The sequence below is a fragment of the Pleuronectes platessa genome, chromosome 4 (genome assembly GCF_947347685.1).
Source record: "Pleuronectes platessa chromosome 4, fPlePla1.1, whole genome shotgun sequence".
NCBI lineage: Eukaryota > Metazoa > Chordata > Actinopteri > Pleuronectiformes > Pleuronectidae > Pleuronectes > Pleuronectes platessa.
This window is the reverse complement of record NC_070629.1, coordinates 10,247,672-10,273,084: the sequence shown is the minus strand read 5'-3', so window position 1 is coordinate 10,273,084 and position 25,413 is coordinate 10,247,672. Positions and strand designations below refer to the sequence as shown.

Sequence of the window (25,413 nt, the reverse complement as noted above, 5' to 3'; positions counted from 1 at the left end):
TGCTTAAAAAAAAGTGTATAATTACTTATCATATAAAAGGCAAAAAGAGACTTCAATATCTTTTAGTGAACAACTGACCAACAATGTGAGCAGAAGTGGTGATCTCCACAGTGGTCTGACTGGGGGCAATCTGAGGCTGCATGCCGGGCTGGGGTAGCATTACTGGCTCAGAGAGAATGACTGGCGGCAGGGATGAGCTGGGACTGCTGCTCAGCACCGTGGTTTGGCCCATAGTAACAGGACTGCTGGGTTGGGGGAGGTTCTGGAGGCAGTTCGGGTCTGAGTACTCTGACAAGTCGATCCTGCGGCCGAGACTCGGACGTGGTGACTCACATGTGGTCTGATGTCTGTACATTGCAAGAAGGCTTTCACCCAAATGCTTCCATCTGAAATTTGAAAAAACAAAAGGTGGTCATTGGTATTAGCTTAAACCAGGTATTACAACCCTCAGCAGTAAATGTTAGGAAGGGTTTAGAAAATTGTCTATCATATGGATGCTACACAATTTGTTTATAGTAAACAACCACTAACAGTGATCATTCTGGCCAGGGACCAACAGGATCACGATAAGTGGTGTCTTAATGAACAGTAACAGGAACAAAACAGCACAGCACTCACGAGAGGGACCGGATTGGCTGAATCAGGACAAGGTCGGGTTTAGGTTCACAGTGAGAAAGAGCCTGCCTGCGTTTCCGTATCTCCAGGGCCTCTTCCACAATGGATTTGCGCTCCTCTTCCTCCACATCCACATAGTGAATGGACATATCGCTGCAAACAAACCACACCATAGCACAGAGTTCCGTCAGTGATGTGAAAATATGGGGAAACCTGCAGCTAGAACACATTCTAAACAGATGGAGGAATAAAAAGAGAGCTGGCTTCACCATTTCATGAACATCTGCATTGTGTCTCTCTTCAGACATGGCTGCTCCACGAAGATTTTCTCCTTCAGCACCAGGCCTTTAGTGTAACAATGATCCTTCTCGAGGGCTTTGGCGATGAAGTACAAACAGCCTAGAGGAAAGTGCAGAGATGACTTACTTCTATTTCTATACTTCAGTTCTCGCACTGATAATAACAGTGGATACAGAGGGAAAAAAGCTTGTGATGATGTATTACTTACAAGTGTAGTCACTGAGTGTGTAAAGAATAGTTATGAGGTTGTCCAGGCAGGGCCAGTGATCTGGGTTACAGTGCAATCCCTCCTCAAAGGCATGTCGAGCCAGAGGAATGCGCACCAGTCGCACAGCAACCTGACCGATTTTATACCACATGTTCACATCAGTGGAATCCAATATAACAGCCTGAGAAAAGAAACAAGAAGAAAATATGAACATTAATGCAGTGTTATACATATACATAAAAAAAAGCATTTCTTTGAACAGAGCAGTGCAATATCAAGACTGATAATTATTCTTTAAACTGGCACTGTTTTGTTGTTGTTTTACCTCCAAATAAAACTCCATAGCAGTCTCCAGATCATCCCGCAATGCAGACATAGTGGCCAAGTTTTTAAATGTGGAGTATTTTAACATCAGTCCAGGATGTTTCAGACCCACCCTCTGATCATCTGAGGGCAGAGCCTACAATAGCAGGACACATCAAAATTTAAAAACAATCAGTGTAACACAGATTCATCATAAGGCTGTCAAGCAATATGAATAACAACACACACAGCTGCTGTTACTGGGCAGGGTGTGTGCTTCCATTAAGGTACATTTTAAGTGCATATTGCAAATTTCATTTTAACAGCAAAGCTGAATGTTTAACAATCATCTCTCCAATAAAAAAAAACAAATGAATTCCTATACGAACAATGTAGCTACAGAAAATAATTCTATGTGCTTTCATACTTTTATTATAATTTTTTATTACATACAAAATTTAAAAATGACTGTTCCAATATGTGAGAAAATGTATTTCTGATCAGTATTTTAATTTATTTTTAAAGTTTAAGAGCTAAATGTTACCAATGTGAATTATTTGTTTATGTAGGTAAAATTTGATTTTTTTTCATATTATATAAATTAGGTACGTTATCAAAGCAGTTGATCCTCCGCACCATTTCAAATGGGTGTAAAACTGTGATTATGTGAGCACACTAATTTGAAGATACACAGCATGTTGTGTCTTCAGCACAGCATTATTAACAATCATATTTTGTCAGCCTTGATGGGTCCATGTACATTGTGATAGTTCACCTCTTGGAGCAGTGGAGTTTTAAGAAGCTCATGATAGGCTTTGCTGGACTCCTCAAACATGTCATGTTTTTGAAGATCTAAAGCTTTGTGATATAAAGCAAAAGCTTCGGCTTCCTGTGGACAAAAATAAAAAATAACACATTTATTCAACAGAAAAAAAATGGATGCGCCAGTGAAGATGACATATATTGCTGATTCATTATTATATACTCTGTACCTGAGCCTCTTTCGTCTGACTCTTGCTACTTCTCAAGGGGTCTTGAGACTCATCTAAAGCTGCGGCGGCAGCATTCAGCGCTGCTATACGAATCTGTAAAGAAAAACAAAAGAGAAGATGCAAAATCTTTTAGCAAGCAGGTATATCACTCAGGAAGTGGAGCTCGTAAGAGCAGCATAATCCCAGTCTACGATGTATGATTTAAAACAAAGAGCTATCAAGCTATGCATTCAACGATAAAACAACATATACCATTTTGATATCAGGAAAGCAGAGCTTCCACTCTCACGGTTTGCAGACTGCGACTGGATCTATAGAAATGAATGAAAACAAGACACAGACAAATAAAAACATGTGAGACAGAGGGCCAGGTGATAACGGCAGAAATTCTATCTTGATAAAAAATGTTCGATCAGTTGACGTCAATAATTATTAGGATAAATTAAATTAGTTTGAACAGTTAAGTTCAATCAATTCTGTGTTATTCCTCCTCCTCTCTGTCAGAGTTCCCACTATTCTAAAGTTTTCAGAACCTACCCAGGAGTCATGCTCACATTAGACCGCTCTGTCTAAGAGATCGGAGCTGAGAAGGCTGTATTTAAACTTGTGTTACCGTGTAGCTCACATTATAATGTCATCAATTCAGTTATAAGATCTGGAGTTTTCCTTTTAGTTTAGTTTATAAAATGAGGCACTGAAGTTGACGTAGACGATGCATAATTTTAAGAACATTTCAAGGAGAATAAATATTACTTGCAGGATATTTGGCCATTTGAATCAAAGGACAGATTGTTTTCATGACTAAAAAAGTACTCACTACATTTCCAGGTTTTCAATGATGGGAACCCTACTGTGCTTCACACGTCAAAACCGTCATATAAAAAATACTTTTGTTGTGTTGTTAGTGATCAATAATATATTGTTATCAGCTTCCTACAAAGACTGACCCAGGCCGCTGCCTTCCGTCACACCAAGCCGAACAACCTCGAACTGCGCTGAGTGAAATAAATAAGCCTTTATTCAACAGAGACGACAGCGATGCAGTGTAGTTATGACAGACTAGCTCAATTTAGCACGGTGTCAATCGGTTAGCTTAGCTCTGCAGCGGGACGGTGCTGCACTTTGTCGGGTGCTGGTGTTCAGCTCCACCGGTGAACAACTCAAACACATCTTACAGCTGTGGCTACGTGCATTTCACCGAGGAGCTAGCAGCCTCAACTTAGCTAACAGCTCCCTCCAACCTCAGCAGGCTGACATAAGCTGACCCATCACAGTAGCTAGCATTAGCTCCCGTTTCACCGGCTGACCATCACCTGCAAAGCTCAACCACTCACCGCTCATTCCCGGTTTCACTGCGCTAGCTGCGACGCTATCACTGAAGCACTGGGGCACATCCCGTTAACACTGCGGCTATTAGTGCTGATGAAGCACAAAGCAAGTTTCAAACTTCATTTATTCATCATCCTTTGTTGTTGTCAATGTTAGGAAGCGATTTGCGTCACAACGGCACCCGCTAACCGCCAAGTAGTTAAGTCTTTTCTCATTGGTCAGGACACTGTCTGGTGTATTCATGTGACCAATCGCGAATGTGGATGTTAGGTGAAGGCGCAGCCTCTCACACACGTCCCTGAAAAGTCACTTACCAACACAGGTAAATTCATTTAAGTCACTAAACACATTTTAAATGAGTAGATCAAATAAATGCAGCCCAAATTAAGTTTTGAAATCGTTTCTTAATAAAACTAATTCAAACTTTTTCATTTGTATATTTTATTTTCACGTGTCCATTTTTCAAATCTGGGAAATTAGTTATTAATTATTTGCCTTTATTGTTGTATACACACAATGTTAAGAACAAACTGAATTAAATCAGCAGCTTTCATTCAATTCTCACTGTGGTGGGGAGTGGAATATCTGCAGCCTGAACCAATCCATAAAGCTATATCTATTTAGAAAGTTCGAGTCTATATAAACAATATCATGTCTTTTTAATTATTTATTTTGTTCAAAATGTTCTATCATGCAACAACTTCTTCTAAAGCTACATTACTTCTACGGCATGTAGGATACAGCCTCAATACAGTTTCTGAGACGTAAGGTCAAATATGTAGTTATTATGGACTGAATCAATAGAGTAGGAATTATTATGTGTAACTTGCACGGAAAATAGATGACCACTAGAGGGCGAACTTTAATTATAATAACCATAGTTCTTAGACGTTGTCGCTGACTTAGAGATGGTTCTTTAATTATTCACAAGGTCTTTCACACTGTTACATCTTCAGCTGTGTTGCTTTGCAGTGACTATGTCTTTTAACTTCGATACTGAGATCACAATTATATATTATTATTAATATTCTTAATTACAGCAGTTGATGCATTGCAGTGCAACTCATTGTACTCTTCTACAAAAGGTGTTTTTCCTCCCTCCTCCTCCTCCATCATGCTCTCTTTGAGGAGTTATCACTGTTCAAGTACAGATACTTTATGTCTTTGTCAAGATTTATGTTGGCAAATAGTAACAGTTTCCTGCAGTTTTAGGAGTAACAGTAAACTGTCCTCACTGACCCTGTGTGTTGCAGTCCTGTGTTTGTCCACCGCCCATCCCCGCCTCCTCCATCCCGCACACTCACTCTAACCACACCCCATCTCTTCTTTGGCTGAGACTGGCTGGCTGGCACCGTTATCAATTCCTTCTGTCAGCATGCCTGCAAAAAAAAAAATAGCTTACGTCACAGTCATTATTGGCTCTATAAAAGCCAGAGTAATGCAGATTCACTGTGCAGACAACCCAGCTACATTCCCAGACACGGAGCAGCCTGTCTCTGAAATCATGACTTCCATCGGCTTTGACCCTTATTTTCCTTCCACTTACAAGAGGAAAGTGGCGGTGCGCAGTGCAGGTTATGGAGGAGGTGGAGGAATTGGATCTAGGTCTGCCTACTCAAGCCACTCTGCCCCAATATCTTCCTATGCATCCTCACGCAGAAGTTATCCAGCCTACTCCCGAGTTAACTCCAGCTACTCCTCTGCGCTTTCTGCTCCGGTGTCTGCAGCTGCAACTGAGCTACGCCTTGAGCAAGCAGCCCAGGTCAGCTCTGAGTTCAAAACCTTGAGGACCCAGGAGAAGGCTGAGCTGCAGGGCCTGAATGACCGCTTTGTAAACTTCATTGACCGGGTCCATGAGTTGGAGCAGCAGAACAAGTTGCTGGAGACTGAGCTTCTGCTGCTCAGGCAGAGGCAGACACAGCCATCCAACATCCGAGCCCTGTATGACCATGAGCTCCGCCAGCTCCATGCCGCTGTGGAAGATGCTCGCCATGAGAAGCAAGCAGCCCAAGATCGCAGGGATGAGATGAAGGATGTGCTGAGAAACCTGGAAAAATGCTACGAGGATGAAGTGATGGGGAGAGCAGAAGCAGAGGGAAGGCTCCTCGATGCCAGAAAGGGAACAGATGATGCTGCTCTGATCCAGGCCGAGCTCGAGAAAAGAGTCGGTACCCTGCTGGATGAGCTGGCCTTCCTGAAGCGCCTCTGCGAGAGTGAAATTGCAGAGCTGCAGGCCCAAATACATTACAGCGCTGAGGTGTCGGTGGAGATGGAGGTTGCCAAACCTGACCTATCTGCCGCACTCCGGGACATCCGGGTGCAGTATGAAAAGCTGGCACAACACAACCTGCAGTCAGCTGAAGAGTGGTTCTGCAACAAGATGAATGTGATGACAGTTGGCTCCGCTCGCAACACTGAGAGCATAAAAAAAGGCAAGGACGAGGCTGGAGAATACCGCCGGCTCCTCAAAGCCAGGATGCTTGAGATTGATGCCGGCCGTGACATGAACCATGCTCTTGAAAATCAACTGCAGGAAGTGGAGGAAAAACAGAGTGCTGAGATCTCTGCACTGCAGGTGAGCAACAGAGAGACATAAATAAATAACAGGGCTGAAAGTATCTTTGAAAATGTAGCTTACTCAGATGGCAATCATCCCATAATATGCCACTAATATCCCTTTATTTTTTCTCTATACAGGATGCAATAAGTCAGCTGGAGGACGAGTTGAGGGCAAACAAGAATGACATGGCTCGCTATTTGAAAGATTATCAGGACCTCTTGAATGTGAAGATGGCCTTGGATATTGAAATAGCAGCCTACAGGTATAATATAGTATGATAGATTAATATTTGACTCTTTCCTTTTTTGGGGAATAAAAAGTTAACTATCTTCTACATGTGTCTCTTATTCCATTAGGAAGCTCCTTGAAGGAGAAGAGAACCGTTTCAATGTGGCGAGCCCCGGATCCATCAGTGTTTACTCCCAGGCCATGTATGGTGCTCCATCGTATGGAAGAACACAGATCTCCATGCAGTCTCAGCTGAGCTCGGCACCGCCTTACCTGCTGAGCTCCCGCTTTTATTCTCCATCCTTCTCCAGAGAGGAGACAATATCTGCAAGCCAAGCACATCAAGCTGAGGCCAGCCCTCCTCAAGAGGAGGAGGAAGAGCAGGTGGAAGAGGAAGAGGAGGAGGATCAGGTGGAAAAAGAAGAAAAGGAGGAGGAAGAGGAGCACGGAGAAGAAGAGAAGGAGGAGGAAGAGGAGGGAGAGGAGCAGGGAGAAGAAGGGGAAGAAGAGATGGAGGAGAAGAAGGAGGGAGAGGAAGAAGCAGATGAACAAGGTGGGCGTAGTAATTATTTTGAACTGTCACATGCACGTGTGTAGACGTGAGCTAATTCTAACTTTTATTCCTTCTTTAGGTGATGAAGAGGGGGAAGCAGAGGATGAAGCCAAGGAAGACGAGGTGCAAGGAGGAGAGGAGAGCCAACCTGAGGAAGAGGATGATGCTGAGCAGAAGGGGGAAGAGGGTGATGAAGAGGGTGAGAAGAAGGAGCTGGAAACTGAGAAAAAAGAGGTGGTGGAGAAAGCAACAGATAAAAAAGTTTAAATGTACCTGCTTTATAAAAAGAAAAACACCTGCTAGCTTCCAGCTAAAAGAAAATCCATCACAGTGATGTTGTTGCGACCAAATTAGAATATCTCCAAATAAGTGAACCTCACCTGAATATGATTAATCTGATTGATACATTGCATGTACGCACACATGCATACGGGCAAAGAAACAACTTAAAAGCAAATCTAACTAATTGACAAAAACAGGGACATGTCTGGAGTAGAATTTCTGCTTTGTGGAGATTTGTTTGCAAACACCTGTGTGCGTTACTTCCACCAATAACACGCCTGTACGACTTTCTGTTTATGCAATACCAAGCTTGAAATGCCTTATACTTCAAGTCCTCACTGTGTGACCATGATGTGCTGTCATGATTTCCAATAAAGCCTTGAAGCCTTGTCAACCATAGAGTTTGAATCGAACTTTTCATTTCATGTACATATAGGAACTATTACAGTTAAGTTTAGCAAAACAAATAAAGACAACAGCAGAAATCGTCTCCAATGTTTCAGCGTTATGACTTACTTTTAAAAGCAATTTGTGATATTTTTTTTTTATTTAGTGCCCGTTGGGGTAAATGGGAAAAGCACATTGCAGCCGAAGTGCACAGTTGGTTTATATTCATTGATAAATCTGATCAGAAGAGAGGGCTGCAGCATAGTCAGCAAGTCTGGATTGTTTGAAATGAAAAAAAATAACACACATAAACAACAGCTAATGAAGCATGAAATCCCTGTATCACTTTCAGACAGAATAAAACTTCACAACATCGACATGACCTACCAATAAAGCCTCATTATATTTCTCTCGACTCAGCTAACTCCAAGTCTGGTCTGAAAGAGGTGAATTGCAGTCTTTATCTCAAGTCAGCAGGTCGTCCCTGTCTCATTCTGCGCCTGTGTACGGTCTCCTGTGTGATCGCCGGAGCTGACACCAGTGTTTTTCTCCTGCTGCCTCACCCTCGTCCACCCCACTGTCCATTAATCAGGCCGCACTGAAACCTTTATGACTCAGCTAGTCTGCTGCACCAAAGAATCTGGCCAAGTGTCAACTCACGCAGGACAGCAAGAGAGAGAGAGAGGAAGAGAGTAATTTCATGATTTCATTAGGGGAGAGGAGGAGAGAGATTGAGGACAAATCAGGGGGAGAGAGAGAGAGAGAGAGAGAGAGAGAGAGAGAGAGAGAGAGAGAGAGAGAGAGTGAAGTGCTAACTGCACTAAACCTTGAAAGAGACGATTTTTTACTCAACAAAGTGGTGGAGAGGCCAGGGGCTTCCTTAAGGCACCTGCAGAGATTCAATCCCTGTCACACAAATAATGAAGCCCAAGCACACAAACACACACACACACACAGACACACACAAACATACACACACGCACACACACACACACACACACACACACACACACACACACACACACACACACACACACACACACACACACACAGGACCTGTTCTAGCCAACCTTGCATGTGTCAAGGCAATGCCCAAAACTATATGCATTCTGCTTCTCCATGCCCCCCCTCCCCCCTCCATCCCCCATGTCCTCAGTTAACCCCGCCCAGAGCTAGACTACATTATCCTCCTCCTTCTGTTGCTGCCGGCTGCTACAGTATGAGACCAGAGCCAGTCCAGCAGAGCACTCAGTTTAATCATTAGAAACGCTGCTTTGCATCGAATTTGGCTCCTCTTACACACACCTCTCACCAATGGAACAGAGACCAATATTGCAAATGTTTCCTTATTGATTGAAAGTGTACTAATGATGTAATGCCGAGAGCAAAAGCTGAGAGCTCTGCAAAATACTAACTGTAACCACCAGCAGGATGCATAGATACTCCCTCAGGTGAGCATATCTATCACTGGTGTTGCATACAGTTAAGGGAGGCTTGCAGGTGTGTGTGTGTGTGTGTGTGTGTGTGTGTGTGTGTCTCAGGGCACAGTGGGACACAGATCCCCTGCAAACGTAGCATATCAAAGCAAATGCTGTATTCTTTTTTATCACCTTTCAACCCTCAGATATTGAGTTTCCCCACCTATTTTGAGATGTGAACAGGCCGGTACATAAATCTCATAACTCTCTGCCTCTTGTGGGCACACACTATGTCAGAGGCACAGAGGCCCATCACTGAGAAACACTGAGTCTCACCAAGACATCCAATATGCATCCCTCGTTTGATGGAAACAAAAAGCTGAAGATGCAGCAGGAGGCTTCAGCAGCAGCTGGGAGTCTCGTAAAAAGATAGAACAGAAATAAAAGTGACAGAAATGTATATTTACCTTGAGGATTCACTGTCTCTTCTACATGTATGTTAAAAATAAAAACATGAATCTGTGAAATATTGTTATAGCCCAGTGTTGTATGCAAGATGTATGTTTATAAAAGGCAGTGGCATGGCCACCCTGTACCTTGCACATGTTTAAATTAAAAACTTGAATATATGAAACTGTGTAATATTTGAATAATTTAGTATTGAATGCACAATAACAGGGTAGCTACATGGCACTAGGCCCAATTCATTATAAAACACAATTTTTGACAATATGTATAGTATGGGGTCCCTGCTCCATCTCTCCACCAGTTTGGGGGTCCTTGGCCTGAAAAACGTTGAAGACCCCTGCTGTTAAAGTAAGGCAAGGAAATGTATTAAATTAATTATTTTTAAATAAACTCAGAAACTGACTTTCATAACTTCCTAGCATTCAAATACACACAATCAAACAGTGCATCTCTGTGCAGCACTTGCTCTATCATACATCCACACAACCATCAGGGGCAATTTGGGAGTTTAGTGGACATGCAGAATGGGGAAGACTGGCATCGAACCACTGACCTTCTGGTTAGTGGACGACCCTATAAAGTTCGCCGGACAAAACAGTTCTTACTGTAGTTTCCCTTCAAAATGGAGAAAGCGACACTGCCAGTCCCACCCCCCTCCTGGAGTTGAACCGTTCCCCTTACTCCCACCTGATGCCCGCCACATGCCCATGCCTCCCATTCCACTGAGGTCACCACCTCCTGAGGGCCTCACAGTGTCAAATAATTGATCATGATTGGTTTCTCTCATGGTCAGCACTCACACTGTCACATTAAGCAGATATTAATACATTATGTAAATATGTAGGGCGGTCTGTTATAGCAACAGTATAATAAAAAAGCTACACTTTTATATTGATCCATGGATTCAGAAGTCTTTTAAGAGACTAGTTTTGGCAATTAAATGCCTAGGAGAATTTCTGAGCACATCTAATGATGGGTTTGGTCCTGGAGTCATGAAACACTATATTTATAAGGAAAAGAATATTAGCTTTCCATTGCAACAAATGCATATTACATTTCAGGAGGATACAGATACAATGAAACACGGATTAAGTCCGAAATCTGATCTGCAATTCTGAGAAACAGCAGCTGCTTGTTTTTAAGTTTTGCAGTCAGGCCCATATGACAACATTTAAGTTTGTAGCCAAGTTTGTCGTACCCTGATGTAGAGACCGGCACAAGAAAACATTTATTTATATTCATAAGTTTTAATCAATAATAGGGGACGACATTAAACAAACAAAGTTAATGCTTTCCCTGGGGGAGATTATCTCTTCTTCACCTTGAGGGAAACACTTGTCCTCATTATGTTATTTTTTATTATGGGTGCGGTGTGTGCACTCCTCTCAGGCTGTTGTCCAGACTGCAGACACGGCTGGTCACGCTGCAGTCCGCCTCTCAGCCTGTCACATGGCCCACGCTTTGTTTCCACAGAGAGAAAAGGTAGTCTCCGATAAGAGTTGTGGCTCCCTCTGCTGATCTCAGGGAGCCACCTAATTAAAAGCCTCTGTCAAATAAGCCTTTGCATGGGCCCGAAGACAGAAGACATCAGACTGTTTCATTTAAAGATATGGCACTCTGCCTCTAAAAATAGGTAATTGCTTTACCTGGGGTGCAAACCCACCGCTGTGTTACAAAGGATGCTTCACTGAGTCAGATGGAGACAAATGTGGGGATGGGGGGGGGGGCCTCAGGGCACATCCTCACTCATGCATCACAGCCTTGAAATTAGATATTACGATATAAATATGGTCACCCCGGCAAACCTGCAGAAGGCTGGTGCTGTAATCATATTCATTAACACTAAGTCATGCTGACGGTGTTTATTCAGGCTGCAATTCTCTGACAAATAAAATGCAAAAGATAAGTGTTCAAAAATCTGTTCTTTAATAGAAGTGAAGAAAAATATGAATGGCTTGCTTCATCACCCAGTCAACACGGTGACACATGTGCAATATCAGACTGCATGCACCTAGAACTAGAAAAACACATATTCTATAAAAGCAAAAAAAAGTTTGGATTTGACTTCCTGCCACAAAAGTTAAATGCAAATCAACTGCCACAGGATGTTGACTCTTTGTCCACAGATAGTGCATTGACCTATCCACATGACAGCTCAGCTATCACCTGATTCTGCTGCTAGAGAGCCAGGTGGATGCTGAGCCCCCTTTTGCTTCTGCGTCCTGAAGTCCTGGCAGCCGACCCATAAATCCATTAGGCCTTTAGTCTGCTGTTGTCTCACCTCGGAGGGAGCTACAACCGGCGTTTAGAGCCCTACCTCTCAAAGGCATTTCAAGTCTCGTACAGCTCCTTGCATTATGTGGATGGCTTTGGCTCAGGAGGTAGAGTGGGTTGGTCGTTAATCAGAAGGTCAGTGGGTCTGATCCCCAGCTCTTCTTGTGTGTCCTCATCCTTAAGATGTCCCTCAGTCTGTGAATGGGCGGATGTGATCTGTAGAAAAAAGATGGTTGTTACCAGTAGAATAGTGCTATATATGCAGTCCATTTACCATCACAGTTCACTGGCTTTAGTAATGTAAGCCATTGAATAACAGTGCAGGCAGGTCAAGGTTTATTTATATGGTACATTTCACGCGGATGCTCGGTGTGCTTCATCTTTGAGGATCCCATAAAAACAAAGCTCACACACAGAGAGAAGAAGGGAGAGGCACATGCAGTCAAGCATGTACGCACACAAACACTAATCAAATGCGCTAGAGTGCAAGGAGGTGGAGGGTAGGGGGCAAATGTATTATTATTTCAGTTTTCTTTTTAAATGAGCATTTATATGTGTGTATGTTTGGTGACACGCCCCCCTACCCAGCTACCTACCTACCCTTACCTACCTAGCTCCTAAATAACTACCTACCTACATACCTGCCTACATCTAGCTAGCTCCTACAAAACTACCTACCTACCTACCTACCTACCTACCTAGTTCCCTAAATAAATACCTATCTCCTAAATAATTACCTACCTAACAGTGCCTATTTACCTATTCCGACCTTCCTACCTACCTACCACCTACCTTCCTACATACAAAACACACTGAGAGAAGAAGGGAGAAGCACACGCAGTCAAGCATATAAGAACACAAATTGCTCTACAGTGCAGGAAGGTGGGGGGTATGAAGCAAATGCATTACTATTTCAGTTTTCATTTTAAATGTTCATTTATATGTGTTTCTGTTAGGCGACACACTGAGGAGACCTGAGGCAAAGTAAACAGGATAAACTTGTTTCAGGACAGACGCAGCATGCAGCTTCATCTTCTTTTTATCAACCTCTTAGCTTTTTGAATCTATCCATCTATCTATCTATCTATCTATCTATCTATCTATCTATCTATCTATCTATCCATCCATCCATCCATCCATCCATCCATCCATCCATCCATCCATCCATCCAAACATGATTGCACATTCAGGTGCATGGTTTTGCACATGGGCGATACATTTTCTTTTCTTTTCTTTTAAAAGCTGATTGCGACACAATCAGATCTAAATTAGATGTGTGTGGATTTCCTGCAGAGGCTCAGGTTCTCGACTCCAATTAATGAACGTTCAACTTTGCTTGTTAAAAATGCCACCTGAATTTAATGATTTATCTTTAATGATTCTGTGGGGAGAAGAGTCAAGAGTTATTTTATTGAGGCAGACATTTATAACACGGTGGCACAGCATTATGTATCACACGCCATTCTTTTATATGCAATAGCACAATGCAGTCAGGTGATGGCAATATTGTATTCCTTTTTAGAGATTTGATTTTTTAAACTTCTAATAACTTTTCACTTTTGAAATGAGTTGTGAGAGATTCTGCAAAAGGACTGAGGAGAATCAGGGGTGATAAAAGCCCAAGCATACCAGAGGACCCCTATTCAACTAAATTCAACTACACAGTGAGCTCCTACAGCTAAGCCAGAAGTAGGTCACTGTAATCTTGGGTATAGCAGCTCAAGTCCTATTACCTTAGAAATGTTCTTGCAGATTACACCTCATTTAGCAGATTTCCAGGATGTGCTCAATCAATGTGAATTTCTTTGGTCGTGTAAGATCTGTCAAACGTGTCCCAGAAAGACAAGGCACTGATAGGTCAGAGGATCAGGATCACAGATTTGCTGTTTTGTGTCAGATTTTTGTGTATGTTGTGGGGAAAACATAAGGCACATGAGGTTATGTTTTCACCTTTGTCCATTTGTTTGCTGGTTTGTTTGTTAGCAAGAATACGTAACGACTAAAGTATGGATAACCACAGAACTAAGTATCCAGAAATCCACTTTCTTTACATTCACACTACATGGTGAGCTAGGATGTTTTTCAACATTTTGTGGATTTCTCAGAGAGTAATTCATGGATCTTGATAAAAGAAATCATGCATATTTGGGGAGCCTAAGAGCGTGTGCCATTTGCTGCACATCCAGATAAAAATCCGGATTTAGATAATTTAAATGTAGTTTCATGTGGGGTCAGTTGGGCCTTGACAGAGGTATGCACTCGGCTGTGCGTCATTCTAGTTTGTCATTATTTGCAAGTTAGAATTTCAATCTTCCCATTTAAGGTTTAGCCTGTAAAAAGTCTGTCACAATGCTATTTAGCATTTTCCATTTGTTTAATGGCTATATCCTGCAAAATAACACAATTCTATTTGAGTTTTTAGTCAGACCCTGTTGTGTTGTGTTGTGTTGAGGATGAGCTGTATTTTAAAGCAGCCACAACACAATAGATGGAAAAAACTGACATCAATCCGTCAAAGGTGAACAACAACATAAGCAGTGGATGGCTGAACATTATTGACAGCACCATTTGGCTGACCAGTTGCAGCAGAACACACACACACACGGACACACACACACACATAACATGGGCAAACAGAAGGCTAAGTGGGCAACCAGGTCTCGGCTAACAGCTGTAAATTACTTCAGGGACAAAGGGCGCTGAGCTTCACTTATGATATACTGACCATGATTAAATGACATTTAAATTAAAGCCAACAGTCTTATTGGTGGATTCCAACACAATCGTTTCTGGCCGTTTACTTTACCATACAAATACTTGGGTTGCTTGTAAGAAACAGTGTGGTTAATTAAAACACATACTTATTTTTTAATTAAAATGCCTCAGGTCGACACCCTCATATGTACCACAATAGGGGCTCATTGAAGTCAGCCAGAGTGTGAAGCATTCATAGAGTTTGCAATTCAACCTCATTTTAGATAAAAACAATAACCTGGTGATTATTTATTAACGACACACCAGTTGATTTATAGCTAGGGTTCACAATAATTAAACCCTCCTTCACGTTGTCACATATGTGGTTGTTGAACAGCATGAGGAGTCATTGAAGCAATGCGAGGGCCAGTCCACTCAGTCTCACTGTAATTTCTCTGAATTCAATTTTAGCTCATTGGAGGATTTATGAGCAATTATTACAGCTATCGACTGACTGGTGTCTGGGGCAAAATAGCTTCTTAGAGACGACCCTCTGATGAAATAAATTGTGTGTGTGTGTGTGTGTGTCTGTGTCTGTGTGTGTGTGTGTGTGTACTTGTAGGTAAGACCTTACAGAGTGAGGTAAGTTTTTGGAAATTGATATTTTGACTTTGGTTGTTAGAGGGTTAAGACATGATTTTAGGGTTAGGGTTACAATTAAGTTTAGGTTAGGGTTATGGTTATAGTTAGGTTTAGAATTAGGTTTAAGTTTAGGTTAGGGTTAGAATTAGGTTAAGTTTTGGGTTAGAATTAGGGTTAGAATAAGGTTTTGGTAAGTGTTGGATTAGGGAGAGAATACGATTTTGGTTAGGGTTAGAATTAGGGTTATATTGGGGCTAGAATTAAGTTTAGGTTAGGGTTAGAATTATGTTTCGGTTAGGGTTATAGGATTATGTTTAGGTAAGGTATTTATTTGTGATGGTTAAGGTTAGGGTAAGGGGCTGGCACATGCATTATGCCTTTGAATGTCCTTACTAAGATAAGAATGTGTGTGTGTGTGTGTGTGTGTGTGTGTGTGTGTGTGTGTGTGTGTGGTGGTGTTAGTAGTGGTTCACGCCTCTCCCCCCTCTCCTCACCCACAGCCGTGTTTGTCCTCCCCCCTCCCCTCCCCTCACTGAGAGTCATGATGGCGGAACTATAGCCCTCGGTACGAGCAGGAGGTATCGCGCCGCCCGTCCCTCGGTTAACTACAACTGTACATAGTTAATTTATTTATCCCGCCAGCTCCACCACCATCTTTTTACCCTCCTCGCAATGACCCGCTGGATTCCCACCAAGAAAGAGAAGTACGGAGTCGGTAAGTTGCGGCTGCGTGACTTTTGGAGAGAGCCAACCGAGTTACTGCGGTAACTTCAGGAGGAAAACGGGACAGAGTGAAGTTAGGACTCAACAACTCTGTTGTTGTTGTTGTTGTTCCCGAGGTGTGTGGAGGCTGCTACCGGGGGTTCTCTCAACTTCCACTTTTTACAACCTCCGTGTTGTGTCAGGGGCTCCACACGTTTAATAAGCAATGAGTTGTGCTGCTGCCCTGAAGTGGAGGGGAGGAAAACATGTGCACAAAAAAAGAAGCCAAGAGTTCAAGGAGCATTCCAGTCGTTGTTGCTCTCAGTCTCCCTGAGCAGACTTGCTGGAGTTACTGTGGACTTACGTGAATCCTCCCTGAGCTGGACGGTCCCTCAAAGTCCCCTGGGGGATCCTGTAGGGCCCCACATGGGCTTCAGAGACACTGGGTACTCCAGGGGTATTAACTGTACTCTTTAGAGCTCCCCTGCACCAGTGTGTAGGAACCACTGTGGAGAACAACGAATCATATTTATGTCTTCCTTTATAGAGCTAGTCACTTTGGCCAAAGATTGTAGCTAGATAAGGATTTTCATACCAATCGATATCTGTAGTTATCACGATTAATGCCACATTATCATTCCTTTTTAGGTTATAAGTCAGATTTTGGCTCCTGGGGGAATGACAAACACAACATTGTTCAGATCTGAGGTAGATCAATGAAATATTATACCTCCTCACTGTGCTTACACAATGCATACGCCTTATATCGTCTTTTTCTTTATGGCTATTTATGAAAATGATATTCTGATGATTATCAATATTGGTGTATCGCTCCCCAGGCCCTGCTCCTTCCAACTTTATAGAGCAGCTGTTTTTTTTTTTTACTTGCAACAAGGTGTGGCTCCACCACCTGTGAATCTGTGTGAGTTTGTGGGCTCGCAAACTACCATGCATGCGTGTGCATGCTATCAGGTAGATCTCCACACCCTCAAGGTAAATCAGCACAACTGTTGGCTCAATCCCCTCTGTGGTTTACTGCATTGACTTTACAGTCAGTGCAGGCTGGCTGGTCATCAGTTACCATTCTGACTCACCCCTGAGCTTAAAGCTACAGACACTTGCACACACAAGGTGTCCTGGTCTGCAGTAGATGTGTTAAATTGAATACGCCCAGTGAACAGGGTTCTTCGTTGTGGAGTGTGGGTGTGAATCAGAGGCCCGCACTGAAAACACCTCGGCTGTGTTCTCACCTGGATCCTCTCGTTGACTTCATCTCAGGTTTTACAGAAAGTGATTTGGGCTTTTTCTTTGCTGTTGTGACGCAGCAATATTTTTAACACACATATTCCGGTGGATATGTACCAGTGTGCAGTAGAAACACCTCCCTTTTGGTCATATATGTCCTGGTTTTAGGAGCTGATGGTGAGGCTTTTTTTGTGTGTTAATCCTTTTCGATCACAGTATGGCATTCAACACAGTAACTCTGCTTGATTCTGTAGACTGAGCTCCTCTCCTGTCAGTCACCTCAGAAACAGGGCAGGAGTCACTTACATTGTGCTTAATCCTTAAAATGCCATCGGACCCTGTACCAGGTTTTACATTTTTAATCCGATTAGTCAAGCCAGGCTGTGCTCGAGTACAGGCAACTACATTGGGGATGACAGAGGAGATCACTGATCCTGATCATATCAGCTATATCATGCTAGCTAACAGGGAAATGCAGATATGGAGCTTAAGATTTGTGACACCATTAAATTAGGATAGCTCCCTAATTTTCAAGCACTGCACCAGAGGCTGAAATGAGGCAGTGAAATCATCAGGTGAAGAACATGTGCAGTCCCTGGTTTGTTTATTGCAGTCATACATTATTTGTGTCCCTAATGGCATCCTGAGGCTTTCTAAAATTTCAGGTCAAAGCTTTTTTGTTAATCGGTCGTGTAAATGCTGCTAAGATTTTTAACAGATAACACCCCCCCCCCCCCCCCCCCCCTTTTCTATGACAGCCTGCATGAACCTTACACATTTATGGCCCACAGATGTCCAGACTGAAGAACAGTGATCAAGGGAAAGGAATTTTACACGTGAAGTGTGTTTAGAGGTGTTGGGCAATTTTACTGCATATGTAAGAAAAGTTGTTTTAAGCCTTTTGGTGCTCCAGAGGGAGCTCTGTGAAGTTTGATAAATCACCTCAAGTAATGACACTTAAATCAGCATTGGCTGAAGCTGAAGATTATAAATTGGCGAATAAAAAAAAAAAATTGATCCAGAGTAAGAAAGTGACCTGACTGATATAGCAGGCTCCTCAGTTCTGCTTTAGGCTTGAGGCTACACAAGCATCCGATAGCATTGTGGGTAATGGCCGATTCATAGTTTCTGCAACCATCAGTCTGATAAGATCCGCTGTGGTCATCAAAATATGAATGTTGTCATCCGACCACATCTGCTAGAGTATGCAAAGATGTGGTGACCTCTGAGATTGAAATTTGAAAGTATGGTCAACCCCTAAAGGTTCAGTGTGTAGACTTTAGTGGTGGATTTGTATCTTGCAGCTGAATACCGCTCACCTCACCCTCCCCTTCCAAACATGAAAGAGTGTTTCTACTCCTCTTGTGTAGAAACACAGGGCACATTCTAGGGTAAAGAAAACCACAATGTGAAGACTTTAGATCATTCCACACATTTCTGCCAATAGATCCCTTTCACCTAAATCTTACACACTGAACCTTAATGTAAGTGCCAGGTCTTCATGAGGACGAAAAATGTGTGGAATAAAAAAAGACGTATATCTGGTCTTGTTGTATCGATTTTCCTCCCTTTTCCAAAACCTGTATCTTTAATCTTACAACTTTACAGATAATGCTAAATAATGTGCTGTATATAGCCTTTTAAAAATTCCCAACAAATTCTAAATTCACACCTGCTTCTTCGCCCTCATTTAAAAAAATCTAAATCTTTGGGTTCTCCTTCAACACTGAAATGTGGAGTGTCAGTGTGGGTGCGCTGGAGATATCAGGTTTCTGCATGTTTCAGTTGGACCCTGATTGGCTACAGAACTAGTTACGATGTCATAAATCCTCCTCCCACATAAACATCATATAAGCTCAGATTTAGAGTGTGTGCAGCGAGACGCTGTCCTTTCAGCAGATGAAGGTGAAGACGCGCTCCAACTGTCAACCTTTGCACAAACATCATTCTGCATTATATACTCTGGGAATATGATAAGTGAATATGAAAAAAGACATGTCTGAGTGGAAGAGGACCTGTGATATGTAATTGTTCAAATTATTCATGGGGTTTACTTGTGTAATATTGTATATATAAATTGTACTGTACTGTTATGATTAGAAAGCCTGGGTAGTATTGTAATACTTAACAAGCAGTGCCGCTGCCTCCTATAATAACCACAGGTTTTCTGCAGGGAGCCGGCATTCAAACCATTCCGGTCACGAAGACTGAATCTTGCTCGTCCACAGTGTCGTGGGAACTGTGTTGCAATTGCTCAACCACAACTTCCACTTGGTGAAATTATGCAGTGAATAGTAAATGAGTTTCCTTAAAATGAAAGCAACTGTAATTCGATCTCTGTTACAATCTGCATGGGCGTGAAAAAAAAATCTAAAGCCCCATTGGTCCAAATCTTCACATCCTTGATAGCTCATCTTGGATGTCAGACCTGATAGCGGATGATGATTAGTGTTGACCTTGACCTCAGTCAACAGATTTGATGGCACTGACCAGAGATTTCCGAATCATTCTTTTAATTCTTTAAGGACCCTGGAACTTCTTCCCGTTTAGATAACACACATTTTCTTTCTGTTGAAGCAGGGTCTTAAACAGAATTTAAATCTGAGCCCACACTGGTCTTATCAGCTGGAGCTCTGTTTTAAGAGCTACAGATCATGCTGGCTGTCTAGACAGTGGAGAGGAGGTGAAAGGCTTTCTTTTTTAAATGTCGTGCCTGAGGAGAATTGGCTCAAAAACCAACATTAATAGACTTGCTTTTTACCTAATGATTCTTGTAGAGATACCATACCTCTCCCTACTTTTCTTAGCCTTTGAAATTAGTCATCTAATACGCAGTGATACACAGGTTTTATAAGATATGAGTTAAACTTCACTGAAATAGCTGAGGACCTGAACATATTCATAGCTCTAATCAGGTTTTATTTAATACCTGTCTCCAGTTGGTGTGAAGTGTAATACAGTGTTTTCAATTGGGATTTTTAGTTTGTTAGTTTAGTCTGTTAAACGATTTTGTTTTTGTAATTCTTCGGTACATAGAAAATGATAGAGTTTGAGTTTGTTTGTGCTGCTGCTGCATGGCATATGTGAGGTTAGGTTTTTATTGCTGTTTGTCTGACTGTTAGCAAAGTTACACAAAAACTACTAAACCAATTGTATTAAACCTTACTGGAAGGGTTGGGTATGGGCATGACATTTCAGAGCAGATTCTATTAAGGGTGATGTCCAGGCAAATAATTTGTCACCTATATAGACAGGAAGTGTTTTATAAGTGTTATGTCAAATTTTCAACAAAAATGCAGAGACCTCCATGGGAAAAAATCTGGCATGTGCTAATATCGGAATGAACTGGTAACATTTGGTGCAACTCCAATAATCTGACAATGATCTGGATTTTGTGAATCAGAATAAGTATTTTGGCGGAAGGTAATCTTTATTCAGTTACTCTACGTTAACACAGAGAGAATGGATACTTTGCCTGCGTTTAATGTTAGCAGTGGGTAGAACAGGTCTGTGTATGATGTGTCTGATCTCAACACCTTGTATAAGGATATGGTTATAAAGTGACCAATCAGCTCTCTGAGTCCCCCTCTAGCTTCCTTCATGTTATAGACTGAAGGTTTTGCACCTGATAATGAGAATGAATTAAGTGTTAGAGAGGTTCTAGTACCATTTTTCTCTTCCTGATACCTGGAGTCGATACTCAGTACCCATCCCATCGATTTGAGAAAATTACAACTTACATAAAATATTTTTAACATTGTAATGCTACTAACCTTTTATGGAAGTGAGTGATTATTGCCTATTGCTAGTGTTGTAATATGGTACACATTGCAGTTTTATTTGTGGGACTTTCCAGCGTCAAATATAACCAAATAGCAGATTTTAGCTAGCTCTGGCTAATACTACACTACTGGAAATCACTTATTTTTTGCTACTCTGAAATCAGGACTTGTCAGTGGCAGTACACTTATCTCGGAAAAGCGTAGAAGCCTATGCCTATAAATACTTTATAGGCATGGTACAGGATCCATTTGCATTTTTGCCGATCACTGACATTTTTGGGGGTATCATGTCCGATGCTGGTTCTGGTATTTGAACATCTCTGTTTCAATGTTGATTCCTGAAGTTTGTACCATTACCCACTTTTTTGTGTCTGCTTTCTATCATAGTCACAACTGGTAATATTTGTTCAGGTTTTGCTTTTCACATTCAGTGAGTGATGAGAACAATAGTCTGTCATTGCATTGTGTTGACGTTGATGAGCTGCCAGCAGCTGCTCAAAAAGCTCAGCCTTGGTGTTTCTTCAATACTTTAATTTAATCAAATCCACTTATGTGATAAATCATTCAGAGTGAATCAGGCCGACTTGGATTCACCATTAGTATGCACATTAAGTTAAACCTGAGCAGATAGGGGCTTTATCGGAATTCACAACAACAGCTCTGCCGTCAGTATTTCGAGTTGAAGAGGGAGATAGTGTGTCTCAGAGTTGTACCAGATGAGCGGTGCTGCCTAGGCCCAGTGTGGCATCACAACGCGCTCAACTGCTTTTCAGTCATTGGCGTATTTCCATGCTGTTGTCACACTGTCAAGTTTGTGAATTGGACCATTGTCACTCTCAGCTTGACCAGAGGAAGATGTAAATTCTTCAGTGCATGTTTCATTCAATATTGCTCTGACTGGTGAAACTATGTGTTCCGGTGACTAAAAGCCAGATGTCTGTGAGTGTTAGTGGGTTTTGGACCAGTGGTAAAGGGCCTCAACAATCTTTTAAAGGAACCTGTACAGGTGAGACTTTAAACATATCCAACATGGGCCTAACCAAGTACTTTAAGAGCCCATTTGAGCTTAAAATCAGATTTTTACGGTGATGTCTGTCTGTGCAAATTAGTTTTATGGGGAAGTTAGAGTAATATATCGTTGAGGAGGAAGTCATGGTGCGGGAAGGGTAGTGGCATTCAATGTATTGTCAAGTTTTGGTATTCAGACGGAGGTGTGATAAGCTGAGCCAGTTGAAGCGTGCTTTGCAATCTGGCCTCCAGCAAGAAGCATTATCACCATGCAAGTCAGGGCATAGCTCTCTTCATAGTTCCTCTATCTCGCCATGAGTATGAGTGGCTGCATGCTATTGCAGCTTCCTCAAGTCGTGACTAGACCTTAGCTACAGTGTTGTTTGGCAAGGTGTCTCTTTTGCAATGTCTGTCCGGGTTTTGCATGTGTGTGTTTGTGTGATCTCTCCCTTACATGTCTTGCTTAGAGAGTAAACAAATGAATGACAGGAGGAGTGTCAATGAAAGCTGTTAATAACTAAAATAAGGGAAAAGCAGGTCTTCTTGCAGGTTGGCCATTTGGCTGGAACACATCATGCGGAGTGTGACTAAAGGCCACAGCTGTACGAATGTGATACCATCACCTTTTTTTAGCTCTTCCCCTCACTGTTGACACTGAGGATACCTGCTCCAGAACAGTCCATTTACTGGAATGTTAAACACAGCCTCGGGGCATCCGTTTCAATTAAGAATCATCAAAATGCTTTAGAGGTTTGAGTCACACAGTCCTCCTGCACAAACACACGCTGTCAGATGAGGAATAAATCCAAGATCAAGATCCTCGTCGCCTGCACGTCCGAGTTCTGTGCTTGGGAGGGTGAATTGTTTTCCGTTTCCAGGGGGAGACTGCAATTACCTCTGATCCAAAACTTAACAAAAAAAACGTACTTTCTCCTCTGTGAGTGATTGAAAAGGGGATTCTGAGTTTTTTTTCTTAATCCACTGGACCTTAAGGAGGAACAAAAACTTGTCAGTCAAACTTCAGTACGTTTCTGAATGTTGTGTTTTCCACTCATAATGAGACGGTCCTGCTTTGTCCTTCAGCAATCTACAATTATGCTCCCAGTGGTGAGCAGGAGCTCTGTCTTCAGGTCGGGGACACGGTGCACATACTTGAGAAATTGGAAGGTGAGTGAAGCTGAACGCACAACACGCCCGGACACATCGCCCGACACATCCGTCTTCCATGCAATATGACTCTGGGAACTTAGATAAAATGTTAAACTAGCACCAGTGCTTAATATGCAGCACGTAATAATATAAATTAGTTCATCACATTGTCCTCCTGACAGGTTGGATTTTTCTCGCCCCCCCCTCACTGTTGTATGTTTCTCTATTAATTTGTATTTCCTCAGGCTGGTATAGGGGCTACACGCTACGCAAGAAATCACAGAGGGTAAGGGTTTAATTAGCTCCGTGTTATCTTATATTCCACACTGTTACTTATATTTGTTCACATACACAAACTCATATACACACACTCTGACATTACCTCTTTGTTTCCTCAGGGTATTTTCCCGGCTTCCTACATCCACTTAAAGGAGGCTACGGTTGAGGGAATAGGGTGAGATCACATATCAGTAAACATATCATCCTGATGATAATCTGCTTTGATTTTTGATATAGCCTGCCTTTCTACTAATAACACGGCAGTGCAGTTGTAATTTTAGAAAGTGTAGATTCTGTAATGCTTTACTTGGCTGTGAAGAGAAACCATCCATCTATTTATCATGCATAGAACTGCACTTGTGTCTGTCCAAGTTAAATGACATGATCTATGAGTGATGAGCTACTGTTTTACAAAGTCTTATTCTTCTCTCCTCGTGGCTGGTAGCCAGCAGGAAATAATTGTTCCAGCAGATTTACCCCTGGTCCTGGAACTTGGAGCTACTCTAAGAGAATGGTCCCAGATATGGCACAATCTCTTTGTGGTATGTGTAGGCTGGCTCTCCTTTAGAATCCTCTTTTGTTTCTAGTATCCACATGCCTCTCGTCCCTGATTCTCATCACTTTTAATCATTTTTGTTTTGTTTCATTCCTCTGATGGCTCTATTGCTTTAAGCATATTCCTGTTTTATCTGACAGGCGAACAAGACAACACTGTTCCGCGGTGTTCAGCAGATGGCCTACAGCCTCATCGAATATCGATCTCAGATAGTGTCAGGAACACTGCCCAAGGATGACCTTGTAGAGCTGAAAAAGAAAGTAACAGCAAAGATTGATTATGGAAACCGGTATGAGTCCTGCTGCCTTCTTGTACTGCAATGAAATGCCTTCTGACATAAACACCATCGTGAAGTTTTATGTGCTTGGCTCATAACTCTGAGATTGTCTCTGCAAACTTGTTTGATGCGGTCTGGCGCCCTGTGCCGCTCAGGATTCTGGGGCTGGACCTGGTGGTGCGAGATGATGCAGGGAACACGCTGGATCCTGACTGGACCAGTACGGTCAGTCTGTTCCGGGCACACGAGACTGCATCCCGTAGCGTTGATGACAGGATACAAGAAGAGAAGGCATGATTCTAATTGTTTTGATACGGATCACTTTCTTTACTCCACAGTGTCCGTCATTTTCAACTCATATCTATGTCCTTGCACTGCCTGGGGCCTTTTTTTCTTGCAGACGCGGCAACAAAACCTGGAAATGAGGCGTCAGACTCTGTTCAGTACAGTGCACACCTACAGTCTGCTCATGAACCTGAAGAACTTTGTATGCAACATTGGAGAGGACGCTGAGCTGCTCATGTCTCTGTATGACCCCGACCAGTCTGAATTCATCAGGTTTGCTACTCACTTTAATTCTACAATTAAGTATCAAGCCAAGGCTATTTGTCTTTTTGGTTCATTAAATTTGTAAGTGGAGTTTTTATATGCAACCAGCAAGTCGTGCAATTCACTGTTATAAACGTTTTTTGTTACAAAAACCATTAAACTCCCTGGGGAGTTGCAGGGCACAGATTTCCATTTTTGAAGCCAGCAAGCAGAAAATCTTTACACTATGTTATGTGACATGGAAAAGTTATGTTTATTCCAGCATGATGCAGACGAAATGAAAACTTTGCACAATAGAATTTATCACAATGTGATGCTGACGTCTACCAGATGGGTGATTAGGAAGGGTTGAAGACTACTTTTGAAAACTACTACCATAATTGGTAGTATTCTTACTTAGTTACTTATCATGACAAGGTGAACATTTCTGAATAATGAGAAGTTATATTATGAGAAAGGGAATGAAGAATAATAATAAGCTTTCTCTTCCCCTTCTTGCTGTAGTAGAAAAGTAGTGTGTCTGTTCCAATCATTGTATAATTGGTGCAAGCATAAATATTAGAAATGATAACAAGAACAGAATTCTTTTAATAAGATGTCAAATCTATTACAA

At 42.0% G+C, this 25,413-nt stretch overlaps 3 protein-coding genes across 7 annotated transcripts in view; 2 read left to right on the top strand and 1 right to left on the bottom strand.

The window, feature by feature from the left end:
* Window positions 1–3,932, bottom strand: part of cabin1 (calcineurin binding protein 1) — a 44,546-nt gene extending 40,614 nt beyond the window's left edge. For all 4 annotated transcript variants that reach the window (XM_053420512.1, XM_053420513.1, XM_053420514.1 and 1 more), the window contains exons 1-9: window positions 3,753–3,932; window positions 2,671–2,729; window positions 2,419–2,511; window positions 2,202–2,315; window positions 1,449–1,583; window positions 1,124–1,304; window positions 885–1,014; window positions 619–768; window positions 79–386 (exon numbers count right to left, since the gene is read on the bottom strand). In XM_053420512.1, coding sequence (XP_053276487.1) covers window positions 79–386; window positions 619–768; window positions 885–1,014; window positions 1,124–1,304; window positions 1,449–1,583; window positions 2,202–2,315; window positions 2,419–2,511; window positions 2,671–2,673 — 1,114 coding nt within the window. In that variant the 5' untranslated portion in view covers window positions 2,674–2,729; window positions 3,753–3,932. The remainder of the gene's footprint in view (window positions 1–78; window positions 387–618; window positions 769–884; window positions 1,015–1,123; window positions 1,305–1,448; window positions 1,584–2,201; window positions 2,316–2,418; window positions 2,512–2,670; window positions 2,730–3,752) is intronic.
* A 1,238-nt stretch (window positions 3,933–5,170) lies between these two features.
* Window positions 5,171–7,769, top strand: LOC128438421 (neurofilament light polypeptide). Its single transcript, XM_053420995.1, has 4 exons — window positions 5,171–6,322; window positions 6,445–6,569; window positions 6,664–7,088; window positions 7,168–7,769. Exons 1-4 carry the CDS (start codon window positions 5,186–5,188, stop codon window positions 7,353–7,355), a joined length of 1,875 nt encoding a protein of 624 aa, XP_053276970.1. The 5' UTR covers window positions 5,171–5,185; the 3' UTR covers window positions 7,356–7,769.
* An 8,012-nt stretch (window positions 7,770–15,781) lies between these two features.
* Window positions 15,782–25,413, top strand: part of dock5 (dedicator of cytokinesis 5) — a 32,962-nt gene continuing 23,330 nt past the window's right edge. For both annotated transcript variants that reach the window (XR_008338264.1, XM_053420057.1), the window contains exons 1-8: window positions 15,782–15,968; window positions 23,074–23,157; window positions 23,385–23,425; window positions 23,538–23,593; window positions 23,864–23,960; window positions 24,115–24,263; window positions 24,407–24,542; window positions 24,652–24,809. Coding sequence is in view for 1 of the 2 variants with exons in the window: in XM_053420057.1 (XP_053276032.1) it covers window positions 15,926–15,968; window positions 23,074–23,157; window positions 23,385–23,425; window positions 23,538–23,593; window positions 23,864–23,960; window positions 24,115–24,263; window positions 24,407–24,542; window positions 24,652–24,809 (764 nt within the window). In the remaining variant the exon portion in view is untranslated. The remainder of the gene's footprint in view (window positions 15,969–23,073; window positions 23,158–23,384; window positions 23,426–23,537; window positions 23,594–23,863; window positions 23,961–24,114; window positions 24,264–24,406; window positions 24,543–24,651; window positions 24,810–25,413) is intronic.

Bases quoted from the DNA above. Each gene is read 5' to 3' on its own strand.
- LOC128438421 (XM_053420995.1), top strand. From the start codon at position 5,186: ATGCAGATTCACTGTGCAGACAACCCAGCTACATTCCCAGACACGGAG. The intron at 6,323-6,444 runs GTGAGCAACAGA...TTCTCTATACAG, and splicing joins CTGAGATCTCTGCACTGCAG to GATGCAATAAGTCAGCTGGA. The intron at 6,570-6,663 runs GTATAATATAGT...TTATTCCATTAG, and splicing joins ATTGAAATAGCAGCCTACAG to GAAGCTCCTTGAAGGAGAAG.